This window comes from Heliangelus exortis, chromosome 4 (genome assembly GCF_036169615.1).
Source record: "Heliangelus exortis chromosome 4, bHelExo1.hap1, whole genome shotgun sequence".
Classification (NCBI taxonomy): domain Eukaryota; kingdom Metazoa; phylum Chordata; class Aves; order Apodiformes; family Trochilidae; genus Heliangelus; species Heliangelus exortis.
This window is the reverse complement of record NC_092425.1, coordinates 26,092,696-26,107,450: the sequence shown is the minus strand read 5'-3', so window position 1 is coordinate 26,107,450 and position 14,755 is coordinate 26,092,696. Positions and strand designations below refer to the sequence as shown.

The window sequence follows — 14,755 nt, the reverse complement described above, 5'->3', positions numbered from 1 at the left end:
CTGCAGGTGTCTGGCATAAGAAAGGCTGAAAAAAACAGGATCTGGTGAGAAGGAGATAATTTGTGTTGTCACTGCAGCAGCACCTTAGTGCCCAGGCATCCAGAATACTTTTGAAGCAGTGTAAATGTCACTATTATTCCATGCTCTGGAGATCAGAGGTCTCTCCCTTGGAGTGGGTGACAAGAGATGCAACAGATTTCTCCATCCTTAATCCTCTCATCATCTATAGAGCCAAGAGAAAGCTGGAAGGGTGACACGTGATTGTATTGTTCTGTGCTCATTTTTTCTAAATGGCTAAACTATTGGAAATGCTTCGGTCTCTTTAAAATGGTGTGGTATTTTGTGCAGTGACTACATCTGAACATGAAGTTATTTGAGCAAACAGAATAAATTCATGTGTGCTGAGGTGTGAGGTGACCTCCTTATTCCTAAATCTGTTACTGTTTTCTAGTACTTCTTATTCAGCTCTACTCTTTCAGCTGCTTGAGTTCTTTTATTTCTGCTCTGGTTGTGTACCAGAATTTTCTTGAAATGTCAAAATCACAGCAATGTAAGTTTAACAGTTGACCCAGCCTGATAGAAATTTAGCTGCTCATAGATAAGACAATATCGGAGCAAGATTAAAAAGGGTTTGTGGCTTAATAAGGTAGGCAACGCTTGCCAGGTTTTACTTTGGTGCAAAGATGTTCATTAATACAAGAGATGCTCCTTTCCAGCCAGGCATTCTGGTAAAGACATTAAAAATCCATCACTTTGTTTCTGCTTGTGTAGTTAGGGCTTCAGAGAGGTGTTGTGTTGAAAACTCTGGTGAACTGGCATCCCCTGTTGGCTTTCAGAAGAGATGGCATCATGGGGAGTGCTCCTGGGCCCTCTGCAGTCAGTGCTCACTTCAGAACAGAGGTGTCCATCCCTTGGGAGACTCTGGTCCCTTCAACCCCTCGTGGTTTTTCTGCCACTGAGGTCCTTGCTGTTGGGACTGTTTATCTTGAAATGGGGCACCTGTCCACTCAGAAGGAAATGAAAAAGTTACTTCTCTGATTTCATTTATGGGGGACCAGGCAGTCTTGCTGTTCATTACCAAACAGAGTTTGTTTGAAGGTGCAATTGGAATGGAACTGGATGACTCCATATACCACTGTGAATGCCATATATTGTCAAATTTCTTGTGCTCACTTGAGAGTTTTTTCCATTTGGACCTCCAGCATTTGAGGGACAAATGAGAGACGAGAGTCTGACTCTGTTGCTTGAGAGCTCTGTTAATTGTCTCCCAAGGAGTTCCCATGGGACACGTTTTGCCTAAATAATGCATCCCATCTTTTGCATCATTAACTACCCTGCAGAAACTCCCTGGCTTCAGTGAAGTGGGTTTTGCCTGGTTCGTTGTCTGCCTCTCTCTGTTACTTGACTTCTCTTACTTGCTTCAGTATTCTCCACTGCCTGAATGTAGCCTGGAGCAGTTAAATGAGATGGTAATCTCTGGGGTTCTGAACCACCAGGTAAGTTTACTGACCAAGCATGTTTCCCAAGTTAGAAGTCTAGTGCCTGTGCCAGATTTCTGGTTGCATTAATAACCTACAATTATGTCTGACAAGGTTTTAGCAATCTCACTGCCTCGATTTCCTGTTGCATCCAAAATAGGTCAAGGTGAAAGATATGTCACCTAGGCTGGTGAGAGGGGCAAACATTTCAGCTTGGCATCAGTGGATGGCATCCCTGCCAATTCTGTGCTGTGAATTATTTAATTCTCCGCGGAACAAAATGTAAAAATAAAACACCCCGTGTTGCCTAATTTTTTATTGGTGTTGACATGAACTGGAGTTGTTTGGGGAATAACTACAGCCTTTAAAATGTCTACTGCATTGTACTCTTCACCATTAAAACCTACCTTTATGTAAGTCAATTGAAAAAAAGCTGTTTTTCTCCTTAAACTTTGACTGCATGGAGTTTATTTTGCCACTTCACTTTTTAATCCTCTCCCACTTAATACTTTAATGTGTAAGAAAAGCTTGTATTTCAATTTTTGTCCCTGCTAAAACAGAGAAAGGCAGAGGCATTGGTGGCAGGCAGTTTGGGTGTGACTGAGATAAAGCTCTTATTAGGAAGTTACAGGGAGAGTGGTTTCTACTTCTTGATTGTCCACTTCTTGTCCTCATGCTTAATGTCTGAGTGATGCCACTCCTCAGCTGCTGTCCTTTGATAACCTTAGTGATGATTAAACACTGCTAATTGCCCTCAGTTAGGAGATTGTTTTGTGGTCATTCATTCATTCATCTCCAACTTTGATGTTGGTTTGGGTAGCTCCTCTAAGAGGTACCTCTGACACCTATGCTTTTCAGGATTGTAACACTCATCTGTTGCTCACTGAGCTGGATCTCAGTCATTGGGTTTGAAATGATAAATCTGCAAAGAACTGGAATAGCTGCAGAACGTGCTCAGAGGAGCAACCACAGTTGTGACCCACAGAGTGTTTGCTTGGGTAGCTGTGCAGCCTTTCTGCTCACCCTGAGCCCTGTTGTACACTCCAGTGATTGGACCTAATCCTGGCTTGCTGCTTGTTAGGAAGGATGCTGGAAGTAGTGTAGTGCTGTGGAAAGGAAAGCTTGAGAGGGCTGGGAATCATTGCTGTAGGGGATTTTGTTCTTGTTAGTCACTGGAATAAAGCAGCCTCTCTAGATGGGTCAAAAAGCCAACCTGTTTTGTTAGACCAGGCTAGTTTCTCCTCTCTATTATTTTTCTTTATTTTTTTCCCTCTTTTTAATTAAAAATGAAATTGGGTAAAAGTCATTCTCTTGACTCCTGAGAATTTTTCATTAATGAAATAAAACGTGTCCCTAAAGAAGAAAGTCACTAAAGTTATTATTACACATAAGTCTTGATATATCTGCCAAAAAAATCAGTGTGAGAAACCTCAGAGGAGGGGGAGACAGGACGATATTACTCCCAAGTTTCTTATTTTATCTTTCCTCATTCTCAGTTTGATCCCACTGCCTGTGTTTTAGGGAACTGATAGTGTGTCTGTATTTCCATTGCTTAGCAAAATGCAGCCTCTAAGCAGCTTGGGATTCTTAAACGCTTCTCCAAATAAACTAATAATGAAGAGGAAAATTTTAAAAAATCAGATGTTGTTGAATGTAGTATGTAAAATTAAAATTAAGAGGCAATTAAAATTTACCTATGTTAAATGTTTTACCTTCCTGACTTCAAAAGTCTGTCACCGATATGTGAGGATCTCTGTTTAAACCACAAGATAGCTATAAACTTTGTACTACTAAAAAAGTACAATATTTCTCTATATTCTAAGTTTTATGAGAAGCTAAACATCTTAAAAACTTCAGGATGTGAAGGCCTAAGCTTAGCCATTTGTTGCTGGTCTTTGGGTAAAGCTTGTAAGACGTGATTTTGAGCAAACATCCTGCTAGAACTGAAGAGAGAGCATTAAAAGGTGAATTTTCTGTAGAGGATTTTACTGCACTGTAAGCTACTAGTAATCCTAGGAGATTTGAAAATGAGACCACCCATTTGTATGCCAAAATACAGACCTGGGAGTCTAGCTTTACAGGATATATTTTCTCTTAAATTCCGGTTGCATGGATCTATTTCTGGAAGACTGGCACCTCTGTGAAAGGAGGCACTGGAGCCATGGGAGGTTTTATTGAGAGCACAGAGAGGTTTATGGAGGACTTCATAATGGAGTCTTATTTAGGTTTTATATTCAAAACTTTATTGCTTTCTGTGCAAGAACTTGCATATTGCTGCTTCTTTTATGAAGTTAATATAGATTGCTTAATGCTTGTCTCCATTTCTCAGTGCTCTAGGATGCTTCACAAAATACTCATGTCTGGCACAGTTTTTCTTGGAAAATGCAGCCTACAGATTTCATGTAATTTATTGACATCCAACTGTTGTTGTCAAGATAAAAACATGTAGAGTTGCCTAGTATTGCAGGTATTCCTTATTGCCCTTGTGGAAAAGGTAAGCTATTTTTGGCTTTGTAGCTTGGGAAGACTGAGCAAAAGGCAGTTATATAAACTAATGTACCAAATGAACATTGCAAGAAAGATCAGTCAGGAGGTCTTACCTACCAGGAGCCAAGGTGATTTCAGGTTGATGGCTAAGACGTCCCTTAGTATTTTCCACAAGGAGAGTGCTAAATAAAAACAGAATGCTGAAACACATGCTCAGCTTGATTTGTAAGGCTGTTCCTACAAGTTACAGTATGTCCTTTAGAGTTCTTTTAAAAACAACAACAAAAAAAGCCAAACTAACCCTTCCCTCTGGTGATCTCATGGCTTTTGTTTCCTCCTCAGAGAAGATCAAGTCTGGAGTTTCTCTGGCATCACCTGAAATTGTAGGCATGATCAATTTGTTTAAGAAACCTTGTAAGTACTTGATTGACTGTGTAGATTATGGAGAACATGATGTCCTGTCATTCAAAAGCTCACTGTTAAGTTTTTGTGGCTAAGTCTGGAGTCCTTTCAGCGGGGAGCTGGCTGAGGGGAGAATGTGCTGTGCTTATTGTTTCTAAGCAGGAGCTGCTGCTAATGTATGTGCTGCTTTTGTCCATTTTTATGGCAGTCATAATAAACAGGATATGTGTGAAGCAGAGTCAGTCCAAAGCAAAGAGGTTATTCTGGTTTATGTTTTTGCAGATAATTCCCTGTGGCATCACTTGGAGCTATCTGCACCACTGTGGGAAACTTGACTTCCCCAGCTGATGTTCTGTCACATGCTGTGCTTTACCATACCTTTTTCAAATGGTCCTATTGGTTAATGAAAGCTTAGAATTTATGCATTTAAATTTTGAAGTAAATATAAAAACATGCTCATTTAGGATCATCTGAATTATTTTTCAAGGCTGTAAAAAAGTTTGCTATTTTTAAAGCTTACTCCTGTAGTTCTAATTTCAGTAGGTTTTCCTATGTTAGTTGTCAAATATAATCTTTCAGCTGCACTGATACTAACATCTTATTTAATTTTTATTTCATGCATTGGATTTGCAGAGCATATTTGTCAAATTCAGAGTTTGTTTGACTTAAATGATGCAAATGGACTGAAGCAGTATTAAGTTTGTACATACGTGTACATAGCAAGCATGCTGTCAAGCAGTGGTGCGAGATTAATGTGGTGTCCTCTTCATCTCTCTGTTGGGAGGGCAGGGGGGGTGGGATGGGGGAGGAGGGTTTGTCCAAAGTGTTTATAATGAACAGGCTTTGCTTTCTACAGCAGATGATGTGCAGGAGATGAGTGACATCTTAACACGACAAAAGCTTTAGTCTGCTTTCAGGTTTCCTGATTATTTGTCTATTCCAGTTCAGAAGCAAGTAGTATCTCTGTTTCCTTTGGAATGCTTGATGTTCCACATGAGCTTGTGCTACTGAGAAGGTATAAAGAAGGAAAAAGGCTCTTGCTTGGTTCACTAACTGCCCTTAAAACAAGGAGTTTAGTCCCCGTCTCCCTGACAGTCATGTCAGAGAAAGGAGTATAAAAAGGCCTTTACTTCTCAATATGTTACTTAATTATGGATTTAAAGGATGGAAGAAGTAAGAACACTTACTTTACACGCACTGCTGAGGAATGCATGTAGGAAGAAGAAACACAAGTTTGAAATACCTGGCTAGCTCTCTGTTGTCATCTGTTAATAATTCACACAGCCCTCTCATTTGTATTTTGTTGAGAAAAAAGAGAGTAGGCTTGAAATATAAAGAAGTTCTTAGCTTCCTTTGTGGGAGTACAGCGTGTCCATTCAGTACAAGGAAAAGAATTTACTTGTGTGAAGTTTTCAGGCTTTTTTAGTTTTGTTTTGGTAGGCAGTTTCACCAGTGGCACTGGGAGAAGGAAACTCTTGTTTCTCATGTGGCTTTTACACTTGTGTTAGTTATTATTAGTGAAGTCATAACTGAGCTGCAAATTCCAGACCCAGACTTTCCCAGAATTTGGTGCCTTATTTTGCAGAAAAGCATTTGCTGTAAAATTACCACCAAATAATATGGTTCATCAGTGTTTTGTCTTATATTGGGTTTTGTGGTCAATCACTGTATAGTATTGACATGAAGACTTAAAATTCCCTGGCAGGCAGCTGTGGGAGACGAGTCTGATGCAATGTCATGTGAGACTTCTCTGAAAGTTGCTGTTCTAGGAAACCTGTGCCCACAGTCACTGCCTCCTTTAATAGAAAAAGGATTGGCTAAAATATATTCAGTTTCTTGAAGGACACCTGTGTTTCATGGATAGCGTTAAAAGCAGAAAGGTAGAGAATATCTGCAGTTTGCCTTCCTTCTAGCTGAGGTGAGTGATGACAATTTTGCACGCCTTGGTGGTCTTGCTCACAGAACATGTGCCTGTACTAGGGCTAATTCTTTTGCCTTTGTTTTCAGTCTCTTTTCTATCTTATTTTCTATCCAGTGGTTTCTGGACTCTCTCATCTACAGCAAACTTTCTCTCGCAAAATAGGTAAAGAGAAAAAGAGTAAAGGTTGAAAATATTATGCTATGAAAATCTTGTTGGCAATATCTTCCTTGGGACACTTGTTTCTGATTCCTTAAGAAGCATGTAGTTTGCATATGGGGTATGACTTACCTAACTTCTGCATAAGGATTATCAGAGCTCTGCAAAATGATAACATGAACATAGGTGGAGTGTACATCCACAGGTACTCTAGCTAGGATAGCAATGCTTTTTATTCATGGAACATGAACTTCTAAGAGCTCAGCCACTAATTGGCTAACCCAGTCATTTGTAGCCAAGGCATTCATTATATTTATTTGATGAGTCTTCCTTGTTCTGTTTCAGAAAAGTTGGAATGTGTGGTCTGATTCCTGTCCCCATGGGTCAGGACTGAATTTCAAATTGCTCCTCTGCTGCTTGAGCAGACTGGCTGATCTTGGAAATGGGACACTTGGTGAGGTGGAGTTCTTGTCTGCATCAGCCTTGCCATGGCTGCATTAATTTTTCCTAATTACAAAACAACTTACACTTAATGAGTTGCAATTAATCAGTACCTTTTGCTTTGCAACACGTACAAAATCATAATTTAATATTTCATGATCTAATTAAAGATCTTGACCCCATGTTGTTGTGAGACTTTTTTTCTCTAGTTTATTGATTTGTTATTAAATAGTGAGATTAATATCTTGTCTCCTCTCTCCAAAGATGCAATCTCTTCATGCTCGTCTACTCTCACACCAGACTGCATTTAATTTTTATTCTGGAATGCTGTTTCCCTAAATGATGTGTCCTCTTTAGCCTTGCCCCATTTCACAATATAGCCTAAAGCAGGGACGTCCAGCTGCTCTGTGGCTACGTTTGTCCCAGTTGACTACTCAGGTGCTGATGGATAATAAGAGTCTGACTCTGCAGAGGATGCTTGGGATATCCTGAAGAACAGGTACAAACAAACCTTAACCAGTCTGATGGCATGGTCCAGGAGGGCAGGGCAGGGCAGCGCAGCACTGCTACACACTGTGAGGTCAGGCTCTCAAAACTTACTAGCTCTGGCACGGAGCCCACCACAGCAGAAGAGAGCAGCATCTTCAAGGCTTCCTTGGCATCTGTGACCTTGCCCATCAGCACCTGGAGGGGCATACAGCTGCCTGGGTTTTCCCTGTTGTGGATTTTGGGAGGAAAAACTAACATGTTTCCAGTAAAAAAAACAAAGAAAAATACCCCTCCCTTCAACTTGGGCTCATTCTGCTGGAGGCCAAATAATGATGTTGATGAGTCTGAATAAATTACCCAGGACCGATGTGTCGGGATCTACTTCTTGGTTTCCTCTCGTGCAGTGTGTGAGCACTGTGTTTCCTTTGCTGTTCTGGTCTTTGGGGGAGTTTGTTTCGTTGGCAGTTTTGAGGACTTTTCTATGGGCTGTTCTTGTGACAGATGGCCTAAGTAAACAAACATTTGGTGTTACAAGGAAGTAACACAGATTGCTGCTGCCGCTTTGTCCTCTGAGATGTAAGGTCTTGCATGATTTCACAGCTGTCCTTTCCACTCTCTTCCATAGCCCTGGTTAAATTTCATATCCTTTGGTTGAGAGGCTTTTGGCCTCTGTTAGAGTGATGTGCAGCACACGTGGTGTCCATGCAGGAATGTGCTGCTGTAAATTCTGCCAGGTGGAAACACTCTCTGTCCAGCCAGGCTTGCAGCTCGCTATCAGTTGCATGGATGTACACATCGCCAAGGCACCTCGAAGAGGAACAGTCACAGGTAGATAACCTGCTTCAGCTTCTCTCATGTCCCTTTCCTCTATGCTCTGAATGTTTTATTTAAATAAGATCGGGGGAAATGCTTCCCTGTGATTTTGGAAGAACTTAGCAAAAGTATTACTGTATTTTTTAAAACAGTTCAAGTACTTCTTGTTAAAAAGTAGTGAAATCTCATTGCTCTCTTATTTTCTGGTTTTTGGTTAAGTGGTTATCCAGTTACTATCTGCACCACCTTACCATTCCTGCAGCTTTAGGATACAATGTGGGTGGTACCTGTATAGGATCATGCTTATCAAAACCAAATACACCTATTTGAACACCTTTTTTTTTAGTCACATGTTTGACTGTGGTTTCCAAACCAGCATCTTCCTAGTAAGGAGCAGCTGCCCTCCTATTAAGGAACATAGATATATAATGGTTGCTGTATGTATGATTTACAGGGTTTTTTTCCCAGATTCATCAGTGATCTGCAATATGTAAGTACATGATAAATTACATGTACAGAAACCTAAGTGTCTGTGTCCATCTTCATTTAGATTTGTTGGAATGTTACTAAAGCAGTGAATTCTCAGGAGATCCAGCAGATTGTATGTCACTTGGTCGTTTTCAGTTTACAGTCTGAAATATTTGAACTCAAACTTGTTTGTGCATGTCAGTCATCCAGAGAGAGCAGATACACATAATATTAACTATGACTAAACGAAGCTGCTAGAATTGCATTTACTTGGAGTAATGTTTTCTGCAAACAAATTGTGAGTTATCCCTATCCTGGCATATAAGTCATAACTCTACCATGAGCTTTAAAACAGCTGATAAATCAAGCCATTCTGAAAACCAGAAGGTTTGGAGGAAGATGATGCCTCTTTTGAGGAACAATGGCATCCTGGTTTGTTCTGATGCAGTGCAGATGTGTATTTCATGATTTGGCTCCAAATAATTTGCAGCAGAAAGGCAAGAAAAGGTGGAATTGATGTTTCTCTTGGAATTGACACATACCCTCTGATGAAAAATCCTGGAGAAAGTGTTGCTCTGCACTGGTATTACAAAGGGCTCCTGCCCACAATTTTCTTCCATATAATATGTAAGACTTAGTCTTAAAAACTGAAGGAGGAACAAAAGGGTGGGAGAAGCCTGAGTATAAGTTCTACATTGTGCAGTTACCTGTGTAAAACTGACAGTGCTGTCATTTAATATACCTAAATTATAGTTCTTCTCTCTGACTGATCTGGGTGGGTGTTACTGCAGATATGGCTTTTGGGCTTTAACTCTGCTGTTTAAAGAAGTATCAAGATTAGCATAGTAAGGTAGAGCATCAGCATTTTTCTGAAAATGCATTAGAAAACCAGGTATGGGGATCTGGAGAGCTGAAAGAGGGCCAATGCTCAGCACTGGGATGACTGCTCCCTCCATCAAGGATTTGTGGCTATGCATGTTAATTTCCCCCTTATATATGCCATAATTAAAAAGACTCCCCACAACACAAAGCAAGCACAACTGATACTTCCATATTCACACCTGACAAGTCTTTCAGAAATGATCATATGAAGAAGACTTAAAGAAGTGCAAAGTGCGTTTGCTTTGAGATTCTTTACTTTCAAAATGCTTCAAGGATAGAAATCTGGGTATCTCTTGAGGCTAGTTGGTCCCATAATGGAAACAGGTTATTTTTTAAAACTTTTCTTTCAGTTTGTTTGGGTTTTTTTACTGTTACATTTTTTTCAAATTTGCATGTGCTGCTGTAACACTGGGTGGTGCTTTACAGGGGTGGAAAAATACAACTTCAGCTACTGAACACTTACAGTCTAAATAAATGAAGAGTAGATACCTGACTCTTTAGAGGTAATTAAACAATGTTGAAACTAGGTGAGTTTAAACTCATCGAGAAAGATGGCCTCTTTCCTCTGTCCCCACCCATTCCCCACATTTGTTCTCTGGGATTTCTTTTACAGTGACTGGCCTTGAGCCTTGAGTTTTACAAGTAGAGCAGAGTTATCAGGTCAAGGTGTGTTTTGCTGCAGGGGGGCAGGAAGCCTGTGGTGTCCCAGAAGCAGTAAAGGGAGCTAAGTACAGTTTGGTCAGCATAGGCTTCCCCTGTATCTCATTTTGAACTTCCCTTGACTGGACAGGCAGGGTACCAATTCCTGTACCAAGCTGCCTGCAGGGATCCAACATCCTTCAGCAGCTGGGAAACAACTGTTGAGAGCTGCTGAACAAGTCTCCTTGTACAAGGCACATTTTCTGGAATGATGCTGCACCAGGGTGTGTTTTGCTTGGCTGGTCTCCATGGCTTTTAGGGCTTCTGTAGATCCTCAGAGTACTCAAATATTTTTCATTCTAGGGTTCAGGTTGATGTCATATCCTAGACTCACTAATCCATTAATTTTCTTTAAGTTATGTTTAAGCATCCTCAGCAGCCCAGGAAATGTCATTCTTATCTGGCCATTCGAGTCCCCTCCATTCTGTTTTATTCTAGAATGTGGTAAATGGCAAATAAATTCCAGGTGATGTTGGAGAGAAATCACCATCTCCTTTTGCATGAAGTTTACATGAAGTTTAATCATGTCTAAGCTGTGTGGTTAAATTTGATGTATTTCACCAGATGGTAACACTTCATTATCTTGGCACAGGGAAATGGTGTGTGATTAACATGATCAGTCATGTCCTGGCCTGGCAAATCCTCACCTGGAACTGAAACAGCATGAAAACAGTTACTAGTTTTTTCTTTTTGTTCCCACTGCCTAAAGGGAAGATGTTATAAAAGGAAATGTCTGGTTGTCCTTGTTCAGGAATAGCAAGTTGTTCATTTGTGCAGAGACCTTTTTATATTTGAGTTATTTTTGATATTTTAAAAAAGTTTAGGTTTGTAAATGTTTGAGTATCATCTCTTCATGGCTGCTTTTCTTTTCTTTGAATTTTCTTCTTCATGAGTAATTAATATTCCTCTAAAACCATAAAACAGAGTGGATAAGGGGAGATTTAACTTAGGAACACAGTGTTAGCTTGTTTTTTTCCATTTTTATGGTACAGATCTTATAAAGAATTTTTTCTTGATATTATTATTTGTAATGTTCCTACAGATACCTTACTTGGCTGACATTTAAAATAGAAATGCTTCTAATTAGTGGTGTTTTGTGTTAATAAATATTTTCAGTGTCAGCCAAATAAATTCAAAGACAAAATACATTGAGTATTCTATGAAATAAAAATCGTTAGTTTTGCAAAGATCAGAAGAAAAATGTTCAGGAGATTTTTATTTCTTAGATATCTATATGTAAGCCTAAAATGGAAAATTTCATCATATTTCTCTGAGATTACCAGTCAATACGCTTCTCTGTTTTAATTCTGGAAAAATAAAGGCAGACCATGATCATCTCAATTTGAGTTGCCTCCAAATAGCAAAATCTCCACTGAAAATACAAAAATTGTATTGGTTTTGATGTGTGTTCTAACTTTTCCTTTCTTTCTTAGTGAAGAGCAACAGGGAAATATCTTCTTGGTCTGTATATTTTACTGTGTTGGTGACAAGATCTGGAACTGAGTAAATTTTAATCTCCTTTACCAAAGCAGATCTAGTGTCTAGGAAAAGTGCCAGAGCTTTGATCCTAACTCTTGCAGTCCTCTTCCTGTAACAAAAATGTCTTAGACACATCCTGTGCCAGTTCTTGGCCCAGAGGTGATGGAGGCTGAGGGCTCTCATGCAGGGCTAGAAAAGCCACTGTGTTCCCTGTCCTGTCTTTGACTCTGCTCTTGTGAAAAAGTTGTTTAAAATTTACCTTTGTGGCTCAGCCTGCTGCCTGCTTACCACACAGGGATAGGGGATGCATAAGGAGTGATTAGTTAAGGCTTGTAAAGTGAAGGTAAAAATACAATGCTACTATAATTAATGATTAATACTAAAGATTAATTTTGTGGTTTGTTTCCACGATCTGTTAACCAGTCAAAATCTTGTTAGCGAGGTTGCTGGTAGCAGTGTTGGGTAAGTGCTGGCTCAGCTGGAGCTTTTCTCTTCCATAGCATTCAAGTCAATACTGAGATACCAATTTCATCCTGAAGCTTATAGTAGAATAATAGAATCCTAGAATCTCAGAATGGTTTGGGTTGGAAGGGACCTTAAAGATCATCCAGTTCCAAACGCCCTGCCATGGGCAGGGACACCTCCCACTACAACAGGTTTCTCCAAGCCCCATCCAGCCTGACCTTGAGCATTTCCAAGGAGGGGGCATCCACAACGTCCCTGGGCAACCTAGTCCACGCTACAAAAATCAACAGTTTCAGAAGAAGGGGCAAATGTCCATCTGGCCTTGGTACCCAGAAGATAGATCCACTGGGGACTGGAAAAATGATTCAGCAAGGGAGGTACTGTGTGGGCCTGTATGCTGTGCAGCATCGAGTCAGGCTGCAATGCTGAAGATGCTGAGAAGCTGGGGGTTTGATACCTGTGCATGAGTGAGGGGAAATCCTCCAGACTTCCAGTAAAGAACTACCCAGGTCTGGCATGTTTTTATATTCCAAGGATCTGTGGAACAGTCTCTTGCTTATGTGCCCAGGAGGAGAATCTTGTCCCTGAACAGGATAGAGAATGTCTCAGTGTAGTGTCTGCTGTTCCTGAGGAGGAACTTGTGTTAACTGTAGGTAGTGAAAGTAGCTCAGCCATTGGGAAAAATAGATGCTGGGTAAATAGACAAACCCACAGGCTCAGACCAGCTGTCCTGAATCTTAATCTGGCCACCATAAATGTCAATTTGTGCAAAGAGGATTTGTTTACCAGAAGGAGTAAGTGATCCTGGAGGAAAGGTTTGGAATCAAGAGCTTGGGGCAGAAAGGCAGAGGAGGAGCTGTGAGGAGGGGCAGGTGTCCTCCTGGCCTGTCTCTGCAGAGCTCCAGTGGAAGAGGGGAATTAGAAGAGCATCTCAGCAATATGAACAAAATGAATGAGTCTGTACATCATGCTTCAATGTTGCCTCTCATTTCTCTTAACCCAGTCTTCCAGCCATCCAGTCTTTCTTTCAGCCTTCATGGCACTCTGACTCCTGATTTCAGGGATCCTCTCTACTTTGTTTTATTGATACATGTCAGTAGCGTGCTGTTAGTCCTTGTCCCTATTTCAAGCTCTCTTTGTGAAAATTAAGATTTTCTCAGGTAAGCAAGTAGTCCTTGTGAAGATGAAATGCTCCTTCTCTCACTGGTGAAAAAAAAAAGGGAAGTGGTGTGACCCAAGAATTGACTGGTGCAACACAGGACTGGTTGTAGGGGCTGGAGGGGTGGAAAAAGCAGTTTCTGTAACATGATCCCCTGCAAGAATGAACTTAGTAACAGTGATTGTAGGATCCTTACCTGTCAGCAGCTTGTGCTGACCTTGAGGAGGTACAAGTGACCTCCAGCAGCTGGGATGGGACAGCACAGAGGTGTTTGGCTAATTAGGGTTGTATTCCTTGGACTTTGGTCCACTCTGCAGCAGAGCCTCAGGCAAGTCACTTTGCTGTTGGAAGGCTTATCCTTCCATCTGCAACGTGGCCAGTAGTTCAGTTTTTAAATGATTCAAGCAGGAATTGTCTGATACAAGAAATGAATCTGCTGAGGGAATCCCATGCTTTACTTTGTTTTTCTTTCCCTTTGAGAAGGAAATAATGAGCCAACATCTCTTCACCTGTGTTGACCTCAACTGTTTAATGTAGATCTGGAAACCTCAGATAAAACCCAGCATACCAGAAGGGTCTTCCATGACTAACTTCAGTTAATAAGACTTGCCCTGGTAAAATAAAACTTTCTCCCTACTGTTGCATAATGGATGAATGTTTTCTTGATGAATCAGAAGATATTGTGGTCTTTTCCTTTCTAAAAGTCTCACATACATCACTGAGCCTAGAGCTATTATAAGCAAGTTTTATCTTATCCCATATGTTCTGTAGTGCAGCTCAGCACCTCAGTAACATCTATCACATTTACTTAACCCTTTCAGAAATGTCCTTATGTCTATGAACTCTGCTAGCTGCTGGCACCATGCTCAGGATGTGTATCCCAAGTTGTTTTGAACCCTCTGACTGCTCACTGTATGACCTGTGCCTGGGGCTTCCTCCCTGGAAGCTGAGGAGGAAGAGGGAAACTCCCTGGCCCCAGTAATATTTGCTGCTGAAGTTCATATCTACTTTCTCACAATGTCTTCCCTGCTGTCCCCAGTCTGTCCCACACATTCCCAAAGTGACTTGCCTGTCTAGGTTTGGCTGTGTTTTTGGAGAGCAATGTCTTCCCCATCCTGAAGGTGCTGCCCAAGGCTGGTGTTGAAACAGAGGGCAGGGTGAGGAACATGAGGCTTTCTGACATCTAGGGCCTCCCACTGTGGTAGTTAATAAAAATAGTGGATGCAGAAATACTAAGTCTGGCTGTGAAGGCTTTAATTTATAGATGCGGAAAAGAAGAAAACAGGATCTCAAAAAGGAAGGGAGGGGAGACTTGCCATAGTAAAAGAGAGTGAAGAAATCAACAGCAGTAGTGTTTACTTGGCTCTAGTTCTTGTGTTTGATGTCATCTAAACAATTTAAAACTTGTCTTTACTC

At 40.7% G+C, this 14,755-nt stretch overlaps 1 protein-coding gene across 3 annotated transcripts in view; it reads left to right on the top strand.

The window, feature by feature from the left end:
* Window positions 1-14,755, top strand: part of CRACD (capping protein inhibiting regulator of actin dynamics) — a 129,573-nt gene that overhangs the window by 66,535 nt on the left and 48,283 nt on the right. Inside the window, exon 3 of one of the 3 annotated variants that reach the window (XM_071743477.1) lies at window positions 4,308-4,379. In XM_071743477.1, coding sequence (XP_071599578.1) covers window positions 4,355-4,379 — 25 coding nt within the window. In that variant the 5' untranslated portion in view covers window positions 4,308-4,354. Of the gene's footprint in view, window positions 1-4,307; window positions 4,380-8,013; window positions 8,203-14,755 lie in introns of those variants that run through there. The other 2 variants (XM_071743476.1, XM_071743478.1) reach the window with 2 other exon arrangements.